The sequence below is a fragment of the Hypomesus transpacificus genome, chromosome 11 (assembly GCF_021917145.1).
Source record: "Hypomesus transpacificus isolate Combined female chromosome 11, fHypTra1, whole genome shotgun sequence".
NCBI classification, from domain to species: Eukaryota; Metazoa; Chordata; class Actinopteri; order Osmeriformes; family Osmeridae; genus Hypomesus; species Hypomesus transpacificus.
In genome coordinates, this window is record NC_061070.1 from 4,066,821 (window position 1) to 4,088,798 (window position 21,978).

The window sequence follows — 21,978 nt, forward strand, 5'->3', positions numbered from 1 at the left end:
CATTTGCTGAGTTCCATTAATAGTCTTGACATTCAGCATTGATTTCAGTGGTTGAAATGTATTGGGTGTCATCTTGGAGAGTTAAGAAAATATATTGCGTATGGACCACTTGGGAGAAAATCCTATAATTTAAATCACATTCTGCTCTTAACAAGATTAAGGTCAATCCTATAATTCAAAGGGCTTGTAGGCAACACAGTACCCAATATCACATTTATTAAAACGCAACAACAACAAAAAACACAAACTCAGTAAATCTTTGTATATGTGAAAATTTGTCTTTATTGATACCTCACATGAATAACCAATAACAGAAAACTATCAGCAAAATAGATAAATCACTCCCTATATGGGTGATACAGGGAAATGTTATACATCTCAAACAACACCCTCAAAAGAGGGTCCAGGTGGCCATGTTGGAGTTCTGACCAGTATCCTGAAGTGCTGTGCCTCAACCGCAGAGGGAGGGAACAGACAACAACGATGGTTCAAAACAACATACAGCAGTGTGTAGGTTCAACGAGACACTCGAGGTTTAGAATGTGCATGACTCCATGACAGAGGCGATGACGATGGGCTGCTCAGTGTTCCGTGCTGCGGAGGGCGACGCCCGGTGGTAAGGCTGCGTAACTGCAGGGCCTGAATAACTGCTCTGGAAAAACGCTTTGAAAACCAAATGGAATGTTTCATCGATGTCTAACTAAAAAAACGGGGCCTAAATGATTTAAGGATATATGATGATGATTCTTTGACATCAACATGTTCTTAATATCCAAGGGTTCTGACCATGGTGATAATGAACCAGTTGTATAGAACACCAAGTCAGTGCTTGCCATTGTGTCCACCTCAGAATACTGAACAACCCAGCAGCACCTCTCCTTGTGACAAAGACATCAAGGAGACTGTACACAGGAAAAAGGGAGTGAAGACTATAGAAAAATAAATACATTGTATGTTTAACCAAAGACGAGCTTCTCTCTCCTGACCTGTGATTGTACCCTTAAAATCATCAAAACCAAAAAGATGTGTTAATTTCATATTTATACATGAGACAGGAGTGTCATGGCTGGCGGCAAAAACAAGGCTACAGAACAGGGCAGTCGAACAGAAACTACAACCTCAAATATACAAGCACAGACACAAATGTGGGGAACGGGGTGGGGCAAGCCCGGGTAAAATAATTCTGTATAGAAAACATTTAGACATACTGCCTGCGTCGCACAAAGATTCTTGGTCTGTAGCTTCTCTAAACTGTGATTAAAAACGTTATCCTTGGAAACTTAAGTTAATATAAAAGTTTTTTTTTTGTTTAGTTTTTTTTACTCTTCCCATTTTATATCTTACAACAATGCTGTCAAAATGTATTTTCAAAACTTTCAGGAGTAGCAAATTGGAAACAGGGAGACCGAGAGACAGAGAGAGCAGAAGGGCCTGCGGGTCTGGATGGAGGTGAGAGATCAGACATGTAGTCAGCCAGGGAGGGGGAGCTCAGCGAAGCACAGTGCAGCTGCAGGCCAAGGGGAGCAGTACAAGATCCCCTGCACACCTTTGTAACACCTTATTAACACCCTCTCCATTTTAGTCGGCAAAATTGACGACAAGCTTTCCAACAATTGGTTTTTGTTGTTTTTCATATTGTATTCACCCAAAAACATTGATCGTCAGCACAAGTGCTTTCTGAATCCCCTCTCCTTGGTCATTAGAGCGTTTGTTTAAAGAGCCTTCTCTATATAGCAGCTCACACTCTCTCTCCCCCAACCCTGATTCAGCATTACATTAACAAAGGGTGGACTGTCCCTTTAAGAAGCGAATCTGAATCATACATCGTCTGACGTTGACAGATGACATATCAAGCATAGACGTACATGGAAGCTGGAAGCATCATAACAATAATAATATGCATCATCATCAGTGTACAAATGATCTTAACAGTAATATTTATACAACATACATAATACCGTAGATTCTCATCTCCAATGACATGTTCCAAATGTTTAGATATTTCATTCTTATATCAGCGATAATAGAAAAAACAAAATATGTCTTCAATTTATAATAAAAATAGAATGAAGATAAGAGTGGAAAACAGTGCAAAGAATATTTGGGGGGTGTTTATCATCTTGTTTAGCTTGTTTGCTTGCTTGTCTGTTTATTCCTTAAGAAATTGTTATAAAAATAAAAACATTGAAAGTAAAATTAAGAACATAGAAAGTAATCAACCCACTTCAGTAGCGTCTGGTGCTGAGGTCCAGACGCGCCGAGAACACCCTCTCCAGTATCTCAATGCCTTACGCTGTGTGTGTGTGTGTGTGTGTATGCATGTAGGTAAGGGTTTCTGTTTCCAAGTGTTGTGTGCAAGTGTATGCATGTGTGAATGTGTGTGTGATGTCTGTGTGTGTGTGTGTCAGTGTGTTTTTAATGTTTAGCGTAGTGGTTCTCAACTCCGGTCCTCAAGCTCCGGCACTGTACAGGTTTTTGTTCCAACCAGGTCCTACAAAACAAATAATTTAGTTTTTAAAAACTTGAGCGTTGGATTTATATGCTGTGGTGCACACAATACTGGAATTGTTGTTGTAGAGGTTTTAGTATCTAGTGACTGAGAGTTGACTCGACCTAAAGAAGCATTTCTCTTCCCTGTGAGACGAGCACAACACAAACAAGAGGTGCGTTGTCAAGGAAACGCACACAGAGACCCGAGGTTGGAACAAGAACCGCCAACATGGCCGCCAAGGCTCGCACTCGGATCACTGGCTAGACCGAGCTCTGAGACAGACACAGAGACGGACAGTCTGTCTGTCTCACACACACACACACATGCACGCACACACACAGAATTGGGGAGTGCAAGGAGCCATGGAACGAGAGCCGGGGCTGAGTACCACTGAGCATGTGCGAGAGTGAGAGAGGGAGCAGGTGATTATGAGTATGTTGCCGAAAACGGGCTGAAACTGTCGTCCCAGCGACCACACAATCTCTACCATGTGGTCATCCTTCCCCCATCCTACCCTCTTCCTTCAAAACAAAACAAAACGTCCGACCCACCCCCTCCTATCTGCCCCACCCTCTCCTCCACGCTCCAGTCAGTCTAGGGTGGGTGGAAGAACAGTCCGGTACAGGTCCAGCACAACCACGAACAGAAGAGTGAGCCACCAATGAGCTTGTCTACTGTACTAGGGCTGTGGGCTGTACCGAGACAGCAGGCTGGGGGGGGAGGGGGCAGGGGGCGGGGCTAAGCGGGGCCTACTGAGAGGCCTGGGAGCCGGGGTTGTCGTTCTTGCTCTCCTGGCTGTTGGGGTTCTTGTTGTTCCAGGGGGAGTGGCCCCCGCCGAGGGCGGGCGAGCTGTTGAAACTGTCCTCGTCCTCCAGCCCGTTGGCCGTGTCAAACTGCGTGTTCTCCAGACGCGTGATCAGACGCTCGTCCTCGTCACCAAACTCCCCTCCCATCAAGGTGGGCTCTCCCACCATCATCACGTCCTAAAGGGGACGACAGCAAGGGCCGGCACACATTATCCCCAGGAAAGGGGGGGTGGAGGGGCAGAGGGCCCGGGGCGAGGCCTGACTTTCTGTCTATGTGTCTGTCTGTCATGGCGGACTGAGACAGGCGATTGGCTGGAACTACCAAGGATGCATGTTGGGATGTTGAGGGTACTGGACCCGAGTGATGTAGGTGGGACCTTTGACTAAATGTCAGGCAGAATCTGCCTTCCCAAAATCTTACTGATGGGAGGATGTCAATTCCGCTATGTACATAAAACACAATCGTTCAACTAAAGGTCTGGGTCTGGCACTAATGTAAAGGAGATTTATTAAGAAGTCAGTTTCATCCATGCTCAGCCCACTCACAACAACACACAGCTCTAGCTCACAGGCACCTTGCAGGCGCCCAGCCCCCCAAACTACAATACCCCAAACCCAATGCCCCAACCCTCCAATTCCCCAAACCCAGCACCCCAACATGACAATACCCCCCGACCCAACGTTCAACTCCCCCCATACACCCAGCCCCCCAAAGTAACCACTAACACCCAGCCCATCCCAAACTAACCCCCCAAACACCTATCTCCCCCCCCCAAACTAACCACCTTGATACCCCAACCTTTCAATACCCCAAACCCAACCCATAACATCTAACCCCCAAAACTAATCACCTAATACCCAGCCCTCAAGACCTAATCCCCCCAATGCTCAACACCCCAAACCCTGACCATTAAAGAGTGTACATTTCAGTAGCCAACCACAACCTCTGCTTCAAGGTTAAGGGTTGTATTGCCCATTCCTATTGGATGGTACCTGCAACAGGGTTTTTTTGCCCCATTTCTGATTAGCAGGCATTGAGTCCCTGATCCTTCAGTGCTGCATCATGGGGTTTTCATTCCACCTCGGGTCTCATTCGCTCGCTCACTCAACCAACCAACGGCTGCTGTGCTGCATGTGACTTGTGTGCTCTGATAGGCTCAGTGGTTACAGGCTGGAAGTTCTAACACAACGGAGGAAGGCAGGCTAGGATTCTTTCTAGACAACAGTCCAGGAACAGGTTCCTCGAACCCATCCTCTCATGGACAAGGTTACTCAACCCCGTCCAATCCTAAACCAGGTTGCTGCACCCCATCCATGAATTCCTTACCTTAACATGAAAACTTGAGTAAATTACACTATCCTTAAAAAGGATCAATCCTTCCGTCCCTTCCTTCCTTCCTCCCTTCCTGATATCCATGATCTGACATGACTGAATTGGTAACAGGAAGGCAGCACTGTTCAACTATCCAGCCAGGTTACAGAAGGAGGAAAGTAAGGCAGAAAAGATTGAAAGAAGAAGAGTAGGAAATGAAAGGAAGGATGGGCCCTTTGTGTGGTTAAGAGCTCTGTCCTCAACCTGTCCCAAGACAGACTGCAGACTTGAGGGGACCTGGACTACCCCGGTCAACATCTACCCCCAGAGCCTGCCTACCGATCTGCTACGTCTACTTCCAGATCCCAATTTATGGATCAGGTGTGTCCATCTCTGTAAATCTTTGGCTACTGATCCGGTCTGTCCATCGCTACAGATCCTGTTATAGATATGGTTCTCCCCTCTCTACAGGTATAGAGATCTGGTACGTCTCTCCCTTGACATGCAGATGGGTTACGTCTATCTGTATACATCTAGATGGAATGTCTATTTTGATACATCTAGACTCTGCCATCTGGTCTCTCTGTATACGTGCAGATCTGGTATGTGTCCCTCTCTAGATCTGCCGTGACAAAGCAGCCGGGGGTCTGGGGTGAATGTAAAGGTGATGAAGATGGTCTGCTTACAGGTACCTGGGTGGAGAGCGCAAAGGTGTTGGCGGGGCTCTTCTTCTTGCTGTTGGCGTTGTTGCCCCCTCCTCCGCTCATGGTGCTGCCGCCGGAAACCTTCCTTTTCCTCCTCTTGTTCGGGGCCTGGCGGGCTGGCTCGGCTGGAGCGGCCGGGGTGGGGGGTGGGGTTTAAACACAGACACGGCAGGTGTGGTTTGTGTGTGTGCGTGGACAAGCGGCTGTGTGGGTGTGTCATCGTGTGTTTGCGTTTGTGTGTGTGTGTGTGTGTGTGTGTGTGCGTGGACAGGTAAAGCTCAGTGGTAGGGCATTTGACTGCATATCAATAGGCTGCAGGTTCAAATCACCCCCCCCCACCCTCCCCGGTACGTCGCTTTTGAAGAAAGCGTCTGCTATATGATTATTCTACCTGGGGGGGCCACCATCCTCTGCCACTTCTGGAAGAGGCAGGTCTTGAGGCAGTCCCGGGGGCTGAGACTATAGGTCTTGTGTCTGGACATCAACTCCTGCATGGGCTCCAGGATCACACACAGCTGGAGGAAGGGAGAGACAGAGGGAGGGAAGGACATAGGGAGGAGGAGAGACAGAGGGATAGGGAGAGACAGAGGGAGGGAGGGGGAGACAGAGTAGGGGAGGGACAGAGTGGGGGAGAGATTTAGAAGGAGAGGGAGGGAGAGACAAAGGGAGGAAGAGAGAGGGGATACAGGAAGGGAGGAACAGAGGGAGAGAGGTAATGAGGGGAAAAAGGGAGGGGGAAAAGGAGAGAAGGAACATAAAGGGTTGGGTATAGGAAAAGAGGGAGATGGGAGAAGGACGAAAAAGGGAAAAAGAAACCCGGAACACAGTTAGACGCCTACTTGTGCCTTTTGCACCACTATAAACATGTTTAACTACCATCCCAGTTCATACACACTGTACATCCCAGGGCCTCGCCCCTGTTAACAACCATTCAGGAGAACACACAGTCTGGCTCCAGTTTCCTGGACTTACCCGGAGGTAGTTGAGTGTGGAGTTGGACAGACCACATCTGGTGATGTTCTTAGCCAGCTGGTCCAGCATCTGAGGGTCCTGGAGGTGAGAGGATGAACAGCACGGCAGTGTCATAATGTGCTTGTGTGTGACACCGTGTGTGACACCGTGTGTGTGCATGTGTGTGGGCTGGTGTGTGTGTAAGTTGAGTGTGTAGGCTATAAATGAGTGTGTGTGAGACTCACGTGCATGGCCAGAATGCTCCTGGGGAGCACCTCTCGGTGCTGTCTGATGCTGAAGTGCCAGGTCTTGATCCTCATCATGTCGTCAAACATGAACTCCAGGTACAGACGGCCCTCCACACACACCTGGGGGAAGAGGTCAGGGGTCACACTCAGCCGGTATGATTTATCCGGCATGTATTTAAGGCTAGACATCAGTGCGATATCAGATGCAAGTGCATATAGTTGAACAGTACATTTCCAGAGTATAGTGTGTATGTATTAGTAACCAGAGTGTATAGCGTGTATGTGGTCGTAACATAGTGCATGTGTATTAGTAACGAAGAGTGTATGGTGAATATATTAGTAACAGAGAATATGGTGTGTATTAGAATCCAGACAGTGTACCTGTGTAAACATGGGCTTGCCGTTCTGGGTGACCATGGTGCACTGGTCACAGTCCAAGGACACAAAGTTACTGTGGAAGGACTCCTTGGGGTGCTTGAGCACGTAGAACAGCTCAGTGGCGCCCCCTTCAAAGATACTCCGGAAGTAGCGCGGGATCAGGGTCCGGCCAATGGCTGCGCAGAACACAACATGGGTTCAGCATCCAATTCATCACACTAGGCCATAGACCAACACATGAACTGGCTCTACTGTTTGGTTTTAAGTCTGTACATTTATTTTAGGCTGTCATTTATAAATGATTTTTCTATCAACAAGGCATGAACCACCCCTGTGTCTATCTAGGTGCAGTAAACAGCTAGTGTGGATGAGAATGTGTGGTGTGCGTTGGCAGTTAGCTTAGTATCGAAATGGGAGACATGCAAAGTTTAGCTACAACTGGTTTTGTGTTCGTCGTGTTTCGTACGTCACTCAGACGTAAACCTGTCAAATGTTTCGAACTACCGTATTGGAACTGAAGTTTCAAAAAGAAATATTGAATTCCTAAAACTTTTGCATTATTACCTATTAGCCCTGGAGTCTTACTGTACGACTCGGTGTGTGTGTGTGTTCTTACTGTAGCGCTTTGGACCATCCTCCAGACAGAAGGTGATGGTGAGCATGGCATCATCCTCAAAGAACTCTGTAGTGAAGGCATCCCACCACAAGTTGTCACAGTCCTGGAAGGAATCAACCAATTAACCAACCAACCAATTGAGCAATTAACCAATCAACTGTGTAATTAACCCATCAATCAACCCCAATCAACCCATCCGTCACTGGCTCACATAATTGGAAAAATGTGCTTGCTCATTAGACTAAGCTTTGTGAGTGTTTTATGCTCATAAACTCCATCAGGGGAAGAGTCCTCAGCTTTCTGTCAGATGAACCGGAAGTGATGTCACGCAGCAGTGCCGGCGTCTCAGAAATGACCTGTACCAAAGTACCGTCTCACCTCCGTCCAGTTCTGTAGTCGCTTGTTGAGCTCAAATATCCTGTAGTCTGTCTGGTTTCCATATGGCGTATGTCTCCTGTAACACATTCACAACACCATCCATCAACAAAGTCAGCTTTCTTGTCCGACAACAGTTCCAATTTGGTTTCCTGAGCCAGACAGACATACTGGGGAGGGCAGGTGTACTCACCCCATTCCTGGCTCCATGTATGAAGGAGGGTACATGGGCGTCGGCCTGACAAAACAAACATGGTGAAGAGAATCGTTGAATATCATCGAATCGGAACTGAACTTAGGCTCAACCAGCAGGAATCATGCATGGCCATGAAGCGTTTCTGGCTCCCACTCACTGCTGTACTCTGGTATGGGAGTGTTATTCCAAACAACTCTGTCCACCATGCAGCCAGGAGCTATTCTACCATTTTCAACTGTCTTCTACTCTGTGCTACTACGTTATTTTCTGTTCTATTAAATTCTACTGTTTTATTGTATTCTACTATATTCTACTCTAGGTTCAGGAGGTAACCCACATCTGTCCAGAGTTATCCCTTGAGCTATTCTACTCTATTATAGTGTATTCTACTATACCATGTCCTACTGTATTCTGTTCTATGCTGTGCTACTCTAGCCAGAGGATGGTCCAAGAACCTAACCCACATCTTTATACTATTCTACTCTATTATATTGTTTTCTGACATTCTATTGTGTTGTGTTGCGGTCCTCCACTCAGGGGCACCTACCCCACGTCTCTGTCCAGCATGCTGCCTGGATGGAAGGGGGGGAAGGCACTGCCGTTGGGGGGCTCCTTGGGGGAGTACAGCTTGAACGACTTAGACGAACAGCCTGCACACAGAGACATAAACACATTCCCATCAATTATTTATTGTCAAATGAGTCATGGTCCATTTCTCCATTTCAAAGTAGGGAGCTTTTAATGATGTTGTTATTGTTACTGGGGGAAATATTTTATTCCATCCAAATTATTTACATGTTCCCCTTATGGGCAGTGTATCTAGCAATTAGCTGTCTAAAGCAAATACATTAAATAATCTTATTTTGTGTGGGGAAAACCCCCTGTTCTAATTTTCATAACTAGGGACTGAGAGAATCCTGTATTTACTGTTTCCTCTTTGTTTCAATCTCACTCCTCATTATAGCTAACCTTTACTCTGTCTCCCTATGCATTTCTCTCTCTCTCTCTCTCCCCCCCTCTCTCTCTCCCCCCCCCCCTCTCCCTCTCCATCTTTTTCTCTCTCTACCCCCCCGCCCTCCCTCTCCATCTCTCTCTCACTTGGTCTTTCATGTGATCGTGCAACACAACATACAGAGTTCTCCTCTGTGTGCCTGTCTCTCTCTTGCTCTCTTCCTCTCCCCCCTCTGGTCGCCTCCTCTGCCCATCCCCCTCTCCCTCTATCAGGCTGCTGTTGTTAACCCATAGCACCCGGCTGAGGCATTAAGGCTTCAGCGACACACAGCGTGCTGACCAACACCCCTCTGGCCCCATTCTCCCAATCAGCTGAAGGAGACCGCACAATCACAGGCCCTGTTCAGGGAGGGGGAGAAAGGGAGGAATAGGGAGAAGGAGAGAGAGATAGAGAGAGGGAGGAATAGGGAGAAAGAGAGAGAGAGATAAAGAGAGAGGGAGGAATAGGGAGAGAGAGAGATAAAGAAAGAGAGAGAGATAAAGAGATAAGCTCGGTTATTTGCACTGTGCTGCGGATCTGCCCTCCTTTCCACCAATTGGAACAGTGAGAGGTCCTCACTGGTCGTGGTCTGGATGTCACCAGGACAGGTGGCCACAGAACCAACCCTCAACAACCCCACCTGGTACGAAGCACGTTCACACGTTAACTTAAAAAGGTAGCAGCAAGCCCAGGAGCTGCACAAGAGTCCCATCCTCCCTGTCACCTCAAGATCTCAACAGGAAGTCAACCCCCTATACACAGTATACACACACACCCATATTTAACACTCACACTTATTTCTTAAAGCAGACTTTTTCGTACTCAAAGTTCAGCCACACAGACATGCATCTGCCCACTTAAACCATATTCCTGCTTAATCATCTTTCCAATTCTCTCTCTCGTTTCAGAGTCCACTGAGGAACCCTCCCCCTGACTCCTTACTGAGGAGGTGACCCCCCCAATATGTGGGTAGACTACCACATGCATGTCCTGAGTAAAGCAACAGAGTGTGCCATTTTCAACTGATCCATTATGTTGCTGTCAATGTGGTTTGGACTGGGAGGGCCATCAACATGTATTTATTTTTTTATCTCACAACATCTACCTTAGAAAGTGTGAGATGCCTAGTCATTAAGTGTGGCTAGATTGGGTCACCAAATAGTAAGTTGCAACATCATACTCTACAGAAACTCCTGAATCTGAAAACAGAAGACTGGCCCATCTCGTCTGGCCGCAAGGTCCTATACTACATTATGTCCACGTTCTTACCTACCTTGGTGTATTTTAAAGACCCGCTCATTAAGATGTCTGCACCACCCAACCCATCTATCTATCCATCTGTTCAAGGGTATCTGGGGTGCCCGGTGAAAGAGTTGTCCGTGGCCCATAGGCCTACTAGTTGGAACTTAATACAGGGCGATCACTGTTTCGAAAATCTGTCCCTCAATCAGAAATAGAGCATAACTGGAGAATTCAGCCACAGTAGGAAGCTGGCTATTCCTGCAACAACACAGCAGCTTTATTGGAAGCTAACATTATAAACAATTTGGCTTGTTGGATAGGCCAAGCTTTAAAATAATCCATCAAAATCTGACTTGTAACAAAAGCAGAAAATGCGAAGGCCGCAACAATATCTGGAGAACAAGCTTGATTGCCATCCTCATCTGCGGACCTAGACTGCTGCCGCCAAGCAAACTAGCATGAGTGTTCATGGACGTAGACTCGACAAGTTACCTACCATCAGCAAGCAAAAATTCAAACACCGAAGTGAACGTGTACTGATGCATCCTGTAAACCAATACCGTACCTGCCGAGAAGTGTTCGCCGAAGCGCGGGGTTCCAATAGCACCGATGCGCGGTGCTTTAACACCGCCACTCGGTAAATCCTAGCTCGCTGGCTATCCTAATTTTCAGAACCTTCTGCACCGTCGTCAGTTTAGTTATCCTTTCCAAACTGAACAAAAAGCATCGTTAAGTGAAGCAGATCGATACTCTCCAGGTTTTTGTAATATTTATCTTTATACAACTATTAGTTTTCTAAATCTACGTAGAGATTTAAAGTAAGGGAGGACGCCAGTTAGCGATGGAAGCAAGCCCCCTTTGTTCCTCGCTAGACTCGAACAATGGCCCCCGTCTCCGATCAAGCTTCCCCCTCGTTCTGTTTTCCTGTCGGTATAAATCCCAGATACTGCCAGTGCACCCCCAACAATGTTCAATCTCTCCGTAATCCGCAGTCACTGGCGAGCCAGCTACACCCTTCCCCCAACCGCATCACTACTAACAAGAACTCAAGTCACAGCAACCTAGTCACCAAGAAATACTATATTAGAAGAAGAAGAATGAATCATTCATTCAGAGACTTTGGCTACAGCTGCATTTTACTGACCATGTCAAATAAGGGTAAAATAAACAATTCAGTGGCCTACACAGACTGAACCTTTTCATATTCACATGTTCATAAAGCATATAGATTATTTTCTACAACTGTGTGTGTTCCGTCTAGTCATTATCTGTGAAGTGAAGTCAATAGAGAGGAAAAATATACCACAAAATAGCAGACCAGCTTTACCCAGCAATATTGTAGAAATCCTCTTTTTGTGGACACATTGAAATAATGAAATAACAATAATATGGATGTCAAATTAAAAGAAAAGGGGGGGGAACAAAACAGAACATAAATGAAAAGCCCCCCAAAAGAAAATGAAACTAAAAAAGAACAAATACAGAGTAAAAACAAGAGGCTATTTTTGAGTGCTTGGAATGGACAGGACTGAACAGGACTTCCAATTGACTAATTCCAGGCCTGCTGTCTGCCCCATTGTGAGGGGCATGTGATAGGTCACGGTTGGGCTGATGTACGGGAAATACACAGTACAGCAGCAACCTCTGCTGTCCAAAGATACAAACTACTTCTGCACTCATGTCACTTGTTCATGCTCTCCAAAGTGGGTCAAGCCATTTGTACACAAATGTTTTACTTTCACCAAAAGTATGGTACATTTCGAAGGGTTTTCAATACATACAGTTACTATATATGTTTTTTGTAGGTATGTGATGACAAATCAAACTAAATCATGCCATGGGTACCATGGGTATCATTTGCAGTCAGTGAATGTCAAACTCATCACACACACACACACACACACACACACACACACACACACACACACACACACACACACACACACACACACACACACACACACACACTGCTTTCAGCAATAAGGCTGCCAGAGTGAGATAACACTGAGCTAGCAGACACTGTGTGCCAGTCATGTTAACTAGGTTCATTCTCTATATGATACTTTGTAAACTCTATCCAACCCTAACCCAATTCTCGGATCAACAAAGTCTAGCCCCAACCAGTACCGGTCCTAGCACATCTGGTGCCCTAGGCAAAATGTTTCAACAGCACCCCCCCCCCCCCCCCCCACACACCCATACACCCCCCCCCCCCCCCCCCCCTGGGAGCGCAAATTGACCTGTGCCCCCCCCCCCCACCGTGCCGACCCACTAAACATAACACGGAGATACGACGTGGCGCGGTTGGCGCCCTCTGCTGGATGTGCGGGAGGCTTAATTACTGGATGCACTTGGAAAAATGCCGCCCCCCTGTTAATGCCGCCCTAGGCTGCTGCCTATGTCGCCTGTAGGAAGGAACGGCCCTGGCCCCAACCCAAATCTTTCTCTTACAATCTCTAACCAGGTCTAACCCCATGTCTAATCATCTCTAACCAGGTCTCATCATCTCTAACCAAGTCCAACCATCTGTAACCAGGTCCAACCATCTCTAACCAGGTCTAATCATCTCTAACCAGGTCTCATCATCTCTAACCAGGTCTCACCATCTCTAACCAGCTCTAACTATCTCTAACCAGGTCTCACCATCTCTAACCAGGTCTAATCATCTCTAACCAGGTCTAACCATCTTTTACCAGGTCTAACCCCATCTCTAGCCATCGTTAATTACGTCTAACCAGGTCTAACTCTAACCCTATCCAACCTTTGGTCTCATCTTTTTTAACCCTAACCAACCCCATGTAACCCTCTTCAGTGCTGCCTCCCTGACAGGTATGCCAGGTTTGTTCAGACACCGAGAGCTGTGTTTGTTCTTCTCTCTGCTTCCTTGTTGCCATCACGACCAGCAGGCTGCCATGACCCTGCCATGACTCGTTGTTTCGGCACTGGCCAAAATCAACCGTTACCAAGCCCATGCTCCAACATCAGTAAGTACCTGTTCCATTCAACCTTCCTTTCCTCCTTCTCTCCTCATACCCATCTGTGGTGTCAGTATGGAGTTAGATTAGTTTCATAATTCAAACAAACAAACGCAACACGATTCAAACAAATTTAACACGATCCAAACAAACGTAACACGATTCATACAAACATAACACGATTCAAACAAACAAACGTAACACGATTCAAACAAATGTAACACGATTCACAAATGTATTTCGTGATTCACAATTGTAACGCGATTCACAAATAAATGACCCTATTACATTCGTTTGCAACCTGACAAACACAAGTTACAAATCCCTGCATTCGTTGGTGTGAATCCTTGCATTCGTTCGTGTGGATTTTTGGAACTTTCCTGACGCGCTTTGATCCACATATGCATTTTTTCTAAAAGATATCCTCAGCAGCCTATCAGATCGTCTCTTCCAATTTTAGCCAATCACATTAACGTGTCTATGTGGACTTCAACAACCTGCCATAATGACGGACATCGTCTCCTTCAGATCATGAGCAATGTCGTCTGGTTGCATGTAGGTGAAATATTGCTTGTTAATCTTATTAAACCGATGATCATACCTGATTAAATATTGTTGAGAATGGCAGGATTCATGTTTAGTCATTTTCCGTGTTTCCTAGGCTAACGCAGAGCCCGTCTACCCATATTAGACATTCTCCGGTGATTGGCTAAAATTGGAAGAGACGACCTGATAGGCTGCTGAGGATATCTTTTAGAAAAAATGCATTTGTGGATCAAAGCGCGTCAGGAAAGTACCAAAAATCCACACGAACGAATGCAAGGATTCACACCAACGAATGCAGGGATTTGTAACTTGTGTTTGTCAGGTTGCAAACGAATGTAATAGGGTCATTTATTTGTGAATCGCGTTACATTTGTGAATCACGAAATACATTTGTGAATCGTGTTACGTTTGTTTGAATCGTGTTACGTTTGTTTGTTTGAATCGTGTTATGTTTGTATGAATCGTGTTACGTTTGTTTGGATCGTGTTGCGTTTGTTTGTTTGAATTATGAAACTAATCTAACTCTATATGTCAGTGGCACCTATAGACAGACCAGTGATCTGACTGCATCTATAAAACAAGAGCAGTGTGTGTGTGTGTGTGTGTGCAGCCTCGGGTCTTCGTGGGGAGTGAATTGTCTAATCGGAGTGGGTGGGTTTAACATTTTGAAAGTTCACCTCAACCTCTTATCTTGTTGGTTTCCTGTGTAAATAAATGGTTAGCCAATGTCAATTTCGCCGGCTTGAACAGAGTCAGTTACTCCAGGAAGTAGACTGAAATTCATTTGAAACATTGTCTGTTTAGCTTGTGTCAACCATATGCTTTAGAGTTTACAGTTAAGTTTTGAAATATGTGTCTAGCTAACACACAAACACCCCATGTGCCATCCTTTAGCCCTGAAACTGAGCTGTGAAGAGGTCTGTCATTAACCACTGATCAATTAACAAAAAATAAAGATTACAACCAATGATTACTTTATTATTTGTATACAGTTTTTGATGTTCTGAATATAATAAACAAGGTTTGATATACATACCCTGTTATATTGGTTCATGAGAACATGACCCTTGGTGATGTGTATTAGACACCTGCACCTTACAGATCTGTAATAAATACTTAGATTTTGCCTTGAACTTGTATTTGGCAACTGACTTCATTGACTTGGTACTTTTACAACTTTTAATACAGTAGACAAGAGACTTCTTCAGGTGACCTCACTCAGGCAATGATTCCAGTCCTTTCTTTCGCTCTCTTCCCCCCCCCCCCCCTCTCTGTGTTTTTCCTTATCCCCGTCTCCCTGCCTCCCACACATCTCTCTCCCATGGGGTCTCTTTATTCACTCTTTCATTACAGAAAGCCATTTCAATCTGGCTTTGAGAGGCTAGCAGGAAAGGAAGAGAGAAGAGAGAGGAGGGGAAGGATGATGAACAGACAGAGGGAAGAGTTAGAGTCTGTCTTTCTTCTCTAACTCTCTCTCTCTCTCTCTGCTATTGCGTAACAGCAGAGCAGTTTTGTTGTACGGATGCCATCTTGGCTTTGCTGTGACTCTGATTCTGCTCCAATCAGCAGCCATGTGACTTTCTGCATGAGGCAGCCCCATCACCGCTGCTGCTACTGCACACTGCACTATGGAGGGATGGGGGGTGCGGGGGTGGCAGAGAAAGGGAGGGGGAGAGAAGGAGAGGGAGGAAGGAAGTGGGGTAGGCAGGAGCTGCAAGAGAAAGCCGTTGGATAGAGAATGTGTGTGTGTGTGTGAGAGAGAGAGAGAGAGAGAGAGAGAGAGAGAGAGAGAGAGAGAGAGAGAGAGAGAGAGAGACAGAAAGAGAGAGTGGCAGAAAGAGGGGGAGGGAAAAGAGTGAGAAGCAAAGGGAGGGCTTCACTGAGTGTGTGTGTGAGGGAGGGAGGGAGTTAGGTGCTTGACTTTAACTTGGAGGCAATACTTTAGTCTCCATAAGCAATGAACTGTGTACGGGAGGATCTTTTTCAATCTGACCCAAACCCAAGACCAACGGAGACTTGCCGACGCACAGCCACATGCAGACACACAAACGCATGCACGCACACACAGACACATGCAAACACAAACAAATACACACACACAAATACACACAAACACACAAAGAAAAGGATTCCTCTGTCCCACATCATACAGGAATGTAAACAAACCTGCCCCAATTTACATCAGCTCAGTATGTGTGTTTGTTCTTTGTGACTCATCTCGCTCCCTCTTTCATTCTCTTCTCTTTTTCTTCCCCTCTCTCACATTCTTCTCCTTCTCTAAAATAATGTTGTTGGAAATTTCCATAACTGTGCTTAAGCATGCATCATTGTAAACGGCAGGGTTTGATACAAACTCGTACCAAACTCATGCTGGTTGGTGTGTTTGAAGCAGCTGGAGAGATACTCACAGTGTTCATTCTGAAAGAAGCATCACACACACATACCGCTATACACACACACATACCGCTACAAACACACACACATCCTTACACACATCACTTACACACACAGCAATGTGCTGTGGGCTCAGTGGAGCTCCACCAGTTCAAACTTGCCCAAGCAAGTTTTTCTTGGAATATATGTTAGAATACTTTACCGTATTCAACACCATGTAGCCTGGTTGTGTGTGTGTTGCAGCAGGAGAGCAAACTGTGAACCTGGTGCTCGTCTTGAATGTTTCTTCCTTGTGGATTGTGCTAGAACTTTACAAGTATGCTAAATGCCCAGTCAAACCAAGGAGGGAGAGACAGAGGAGAAAGACAAGGGAAAAGGGGAGTGAAAGAAGAGACAACAACAGAAGAGAAGGAAATAGAGGAATCCCTGCTGAAGGTAATCACTCCTCCACTTCTCTACAGACCATCCCCCTCTCCGGCTACAAATGCCTCCTTGGTGTTTGGATCTCTGTCACAGTGAAGCGTCGACACCACCACCCACAGCTCCTGTGAACTAGCCTGGACTCGGTCAGGGCGATACTGGGGTCGAAATCGAATCATCTCTCTCTGGGGCTCCAAGGACGGATGTTGTGATTAGATCTCTGTGTGACGCTGCTTCCCTCTGTGCTCTTTAGCAGAGAACAAGCTACATGACTTCAACACGAATTTTGTGTCTACATGTGTCTACATAATCTTTCTCTACATGTGCCTGGGACTGCTCTGTAGCCTGAAGAATCGCCCACAAACACGCAGTCTTTCTCTTTCTCTCCATCACTCACCCCTCTCTCCCTCCCTCTTCTTAGTCCAAGGTCTATTTCTCATATCCACATTACCAGGTACCAAACCATATTTAAACATTATATGGATGTGTCTTACAAGCATCTACTGTGTAAAACTACTGAATGTCTATGTACTGTAACTGCATGAGAGTTGACTTTCCATGCTAAGAAACCACCTTGCCTGGTTGAACTCATAAAAGACCCATCATGAGGTGCGAGTGACTGCACTGATGTGGAGGATGAAGCAGGAGGAATAAGAGAGACTAGCTAACCAGCAGACTCAGAGCATTGAGGTAGCAGGAGAGAGAGACTAGCTAACCAGCAGAGTCAGAGCAGTGAAGTAGCAGGAGAGAGAGACTAGCTAACCAGCAGAGTCAGAGCAGTGAAGTAGCAGGAGAGAGAGACTAGCTAACCAGCAGAGTCAGAGCAGTGAAGTAGCAGGAGAGAGAGACTAGCTAACCAGCAGAGTCAGAGCAGTGAAGTAGCAGGAGAGAGAGACTAGCTAACCAGCAGAGTCAGAGCAGTGAAGTAGCAGGAGAGAGAGACTAGCTAACCAGCAGAGTCAGAGCAGTGAAGTAGCAGGAGAGAGAGACTAGCTAACCAGCAGAGTCAGAGCAGTGAAGTAGCAGGAGAGAGAGACTAGCTAACCAGCAGAGTCAGAGCAGTGAAGTAGCAGGAGAGAGAGACTAGCTAACCAGCAGAGTCAGAGCAGTGAAGTAGCAGGAGAGAGAGACTAGCTAACCAGCAGAGTCAGAGCAGTGAAGTAGCAGGAGAGAGAGACTAGCTAACCAGCAGAGTCAGAGCAGTGAAGTAGCAGGAGAGAGAGACTAGCTAACCAGCAGAGTCAGAGCAGTGAAGTAGCAGGAGAGAGAGACTAGCTAACCAGCAGAGTCAGAGCAGTGAAGTAGCAGGAGAGAGAGACTAGCTAACCAGCAGAGTCAGTCACTAGGACCCTTAGCATGACGCCTGGAGCCTGGACGTGTTCTGTTCCCTGGCAAGCAACTCCATTCCTCTCTGTCTTTGTCATCTGTTTCGGTCTCTCTTTTTCTTTCTCGCTCTCCCTCTCACCATCTCTCATCTCTCACTGACAGATTCAGACAGGTCACTCAGGCACAAAACACAAGCACACACAAATACCCTTGGGCGATGCTGTACCCAGCCCCTGTAAACACCTTTACACAAGTCAACTTGTTGACAACAAGGTTTTGAGAGACAAAAAGAAAGTGAAAGAGTAAGAAAACCAGTGAACAGATTGAGATAAAGAGAGGGAGAGGGGCTACTCACCAGGGCAAGCACAGCCTCCAACAGACATCTTCTCACATGTTGGGTTCTGCTCTGCACGAAACAGCTGCCTTCACTCCACACAGCACTCACTGTAGCTTCAACACGGCACTACCCATGGAGAGAGGGAGACAAGAGGGAGGAGAGTAAGAGGGAGGGGTTAACCAGGGAATAGGAAACAGAACGAGAGCACTCTCACTCTGCCTCTCTGAAGCAGGAAACAGGAACTACTGCTTCATTAACATGCAAATTGTGACACTGGTGGGAGGAGAGAAGAAGAGTGGAGCGAGGGAAGAGGGGAGGGCAAGAGTTGGGGTGAAAGATGGGAGGCGGGAGACAATTAGAGCGAGGAGAGAGAGATGAAAGAAAAAAAAGAGACTGAGATGTGTGTGACCACTGAGACACGTGTGTGTGTGTGTGGGTATGTTGCAGAGACGCAGCATCTATTTTTGCCCGCTGCTAAGGGAGATAAACACACTCAGTAGGAGCCCAGAGGCAGAGGGTCATTACTGCACATAAACACACACACAGACACATGCGCAGAGACGCACGCACACACACACGCACACACTTTGCTTCTTGCATGACTGATCTCTCCCCTCCTCCTGCCTTCATCTCAGTCATCCATCTCTCTTTCTGTCTCTCTCTCTCCCTCCATCTCACTCCCTCTGTTGCCAGGAGAAAAGAACCAGGGTGTTAATCACTACAGACAGTATCGATTAAAAATGCAAAGCCCACCTGGAGCGCGCAGGGACACAAGACATTCTCTTTCTCTCTCTCGCACTTACACACGCGTGCACACACACACACTCACTCACAGGATCACCGTAGAAGCGGCATGTAAACAGAATGACTTTGCTGCAGCCTGTCGGTCAGCCCACTCCTCATTCTCTCTCTAAATGTATTTCTCTTGCTCTCTCTCTTTACCTCTGTCTTTTATTTCTTGCTCTGTTTTCATCGCTTTGCCCTCTTTTCACCTTCACCTTTTGACACCCCACTACACAAGCACACACATACTCCCATACCCTAGTACACACACACAACTACGTTGTACTCACACAACTCCTCACTCACACACACAAACAACTTCATTTACACATTCTCATGCACACACACACAGGTTCATACACACACCACTAAGGTATACTAACACACACATACATGCCATTACACTCACTCACACATGGTTATGTAGACACACAACTATACACATACACGCACAACTATACACACACATGCACATGTCCACACACACACACAGTCCTCAGCACTATGAGAGGTCCGTCCGGGTTTACTGAGTGACTCTGGAGTGGAGCTCTGGAACGAAGCAAAAATCCTCTTGATCTCTCCCAAACACACACGCACCCAGTCACCCAGTGGGTCTCAATGCCAACTCCTTGTTATTGCTTCATACAGGATCCCCCCCAGTAAGACTCAACAGGAAGCCCTCAGTGAGGTGTGACAACTGCGGTCCCCACACGCCAGCGCAGGGACAGACGCTGTTCAGGCGAGTGTCGTACATGCTGTCAGACAACAGACTGATGGCTTAGCAGCTAGGAAACCCATTAGGTCTGTCATCTCTCTCTCTCTCTCTCTCTCTCTGTCTCTGTCTCTGTCTCTCTCTCTGAGTTATTTATGCCACCCTCTATGTATTTTTTTCATCTCTATTGTATTCTTTTTCTATGATTCCATCTCTACGAGTCTTTATCATACTCTGTCGTTCTCTCTATCATGTTTTCTCTATCATGTTCCCTCTATCATTCTCTCTCTCTTCATTGTCTGTCACTCTCTGTCTTCGTTTTATCTGTTCCCTTATTGTGACTCCTACACACCTTGTGATGCATATCGAGGATCTCTGGCTTTTTAAAATGGCGAACTGTGAACAAAGGCAGACATGAGTAGAAAGCCACAGAGTGTGTTGCGTGTGTAGTGTGTCTGTGCCTGTTTATGTGAGTGTGTGTGTATTTGTGTGTAGGAGTGAGTGTTTGCGTGTGATTTAGGAAATGGCTTGCTTTTTCCAGTGCCAGATATTGGGCTTTGAAGCTGTGAGCCTAAGGGAATGTGCTTCTCTACTGGCTACACAATCAACCTCTCTCTGCCCACAGTCTCTCAGTCTCTTTCTCTTTCCCTCCGTCTCTCTCTCCCTCTACCGCTCTCCTCTCTGCTTCTTTCTCTCTCTCAGCCCCACTCCCTAACCCTCTCTCTCTCTCTCCCACTTTCTCTCTGTCTGTCTCTCTCTCTGACTCTCTCACCCTCACTGTCTCTGACTCTCTCGCCCTCACTCTCGGTCTTTGTCATCTTCAATCTTTCTCTCCCTCCCTCTTTCTCTTCTACAGGAACATACACAGTCAGATCTTGTTCTCTGAGTCAGACGCCTCAGTGAAAATAAAGATGGTCTCTCTCCGTGTCTCTCCTGGTCTGAGGGAGACACGCCGTAATAGTTGGACAGAAAAGCATTCCAAGTGCACACATACACAGGTATGGACACACACGCATTCGCACAAACCAATGCTGACATATGGCTGAGAATGTTTCACCTCGAAAATGCAGAAAAATTACTGACAAATCAACCCCTTTCCGCCAAACACACACTCCTCTGACAAGGGTTGCATATCACCTCTGAAAACACATCATCAACCAAACACAGACACCACTGCCTGGACCTTTACTTGTCCAGACATACGTAAACAACAACAGCATGGTCACCTTGTGGTGTAGTCTGAGAAGCACTGGTAGATCCACCTCAAAAGCTCTACTTACCTGTCTCACCCTGGCTTTTGTCTTTATGGATCCTCTACACATCACACGCACACGCACACCAAAACAAACAGACGCACATAAACAATCGGGGGGACACAGGCGCACACACACACGCATCAAACACGCACTCCAGATCCCTCTGTGCTTACCTCCTTTCTGTTTCTGTCCACACAGCCTCTAAGACACCCGAGGTCGTCCACACAGCCCAGCAGGATCGACCACGGACAATACGCTGGACACCTGGAGAAAAGAGGTGAAGAGAGGGATGAAGAGAAACAAACACAGTGGACGGAGTGGCGTGCAGAGTGAGAAGAAAAAGGGGAGGAGGTGGAGGGGGCAGCTCTCCCAGATCTAGGGGTATAAATATGACGCAGAGGCAGCAGTCTGAACCACTACTCTCCTCTCTCCCTCTCCTCCTCTCTCCCTCTCTTCAGCCCCATCCCTCTGTACCCACAGAGAGAAGGGGCACTGTATCCATGGCAACGCCAGAACAGCAGTAGGTAGCTGTTAGAGAGCTTGCTGGGGCACAGCAGCGTCTCTCCTCATGCACACACACACACACACATGCATGCGCGCACACACACACACACACTGCCAATCAGTCTCTAGCTCCCACGGACATGCCTCAGGCTGCTGTTGCCAGGAGAACATAGCAACAAGGCATTAGACAGCACTGCAGCAAACACAGACAGGTCAAAATAAGCAAATAAACAGGAGGTATTTGTTGTGGATGCGTAGGTATTTTAATAAACAAGTACTGACTTAAAGACAGATGTGTGTGTGTGTGTGTTTGTGTATGTGTGTGTCTGTGTCATCTTGCATTCTGCCTTTGATACAAGCATGCAAAATGTTCTCTGCTGGCAGCAGTGGTCCTTCTAATGAGCAGGGACACAAC

The 21,978-nt window shown here is 46.6% G+C and overlaps 1 protein-coding gene and 1 long non-coding RNA gene across 7 annotated transcripts; one reads left to right on the forward strand and one right to left on the reverse strand.

Annotated features, from left to right (window-relative positions):
- Nucleotides 1-256: 256 nt before the first annotated feature.
- ldb1a (LIM domain binding 1a) lies at nt 257-21,325 on the reverse strand. 6 transcript variants are annotated; one of them, XM_047030155.1, is made up of 12 exons: nt 21,233-21,325; nt 18,327-18,434; nt 8,625-8,727; nt 8,075-8,119; nt 7,885-7,960; nt 7,507-7,609; nt 6,894-7,066; nt 6,510-6,632; nt 6,286-6,363; nt 5,705-5,828; nt 5,296-5,438; nt 2,498-3,474 (listed from the first exon to the last, which is right to left on the reverse strand). In XM_047030155.1, exons 2-12 carry the CDS (start codon nt 18,352-18,354, stop codon nt 3,241-3,243), a joined length of 1,230 nt encoding a protein of 409 aa, XP_046886111.1. In that variant the 5' UTR covers nt 18,355-18,434; nt 21,233-21,325; the 3' UTR covers nt 2,498-3,240. The 6 variants fall into 6 exon arrangements, with proteins under 6 accessions (XP_046886114.1, XP_046886115.1, XP_046886111.1 ...); XM_047030158.1 differs by lacking the exons at nt 2,498-3,474; nt 21,233-21,325 and adding an exon at nt 257-2,491 and having other exon boundaries at nt 18,327-18,512; XM_047030159.1 differs by lacking the exons at nt 2,498-3,474; nt 21,233-21,325 and adding an exon at nt 257-2,491 and having other exon boundaries at nt 5,302-5,438; nt 18,327-18,510.
- Nucleotides 15,670-21,339, forward strand: LOC124474214. Its single transcript, XR_006956795.1, has 4 exons — nt 15,670-16,660; nt 19,740-19,892; nt 20,660-20,801; nt 21,258-21,339. It is a non-coding gene; the product is annotated as an uncharacterized LOC124474214 (long non-coding RNA).
- Nucleotides 21,340-21,978: the final 639 nt, after the last annotated feature.

Excerpts from the sequence above, each read along its gene's own strand:
- ldb1a (XM_047030155.1), bottom strand. The coding sequence starts at position 18,354 with ATGTCTGTTGGAGGCTGTGCTTGCCCTG. Across the intron at positions 7,961-8,074 it reads TACATGGAGCCAGGAATGGG|GAGACATACGCCATATGGAA; the intron begins GTGAGTACACCT and ends AATGTGTTACAG. Across the intron at positions 7,610-7,884 it reads GACTACAGAACTGGACGGAG|GACTGTGACAACTTGTGGTG; the intron begins GTGAGACGGTAC and ends GATTCCTTCCAG.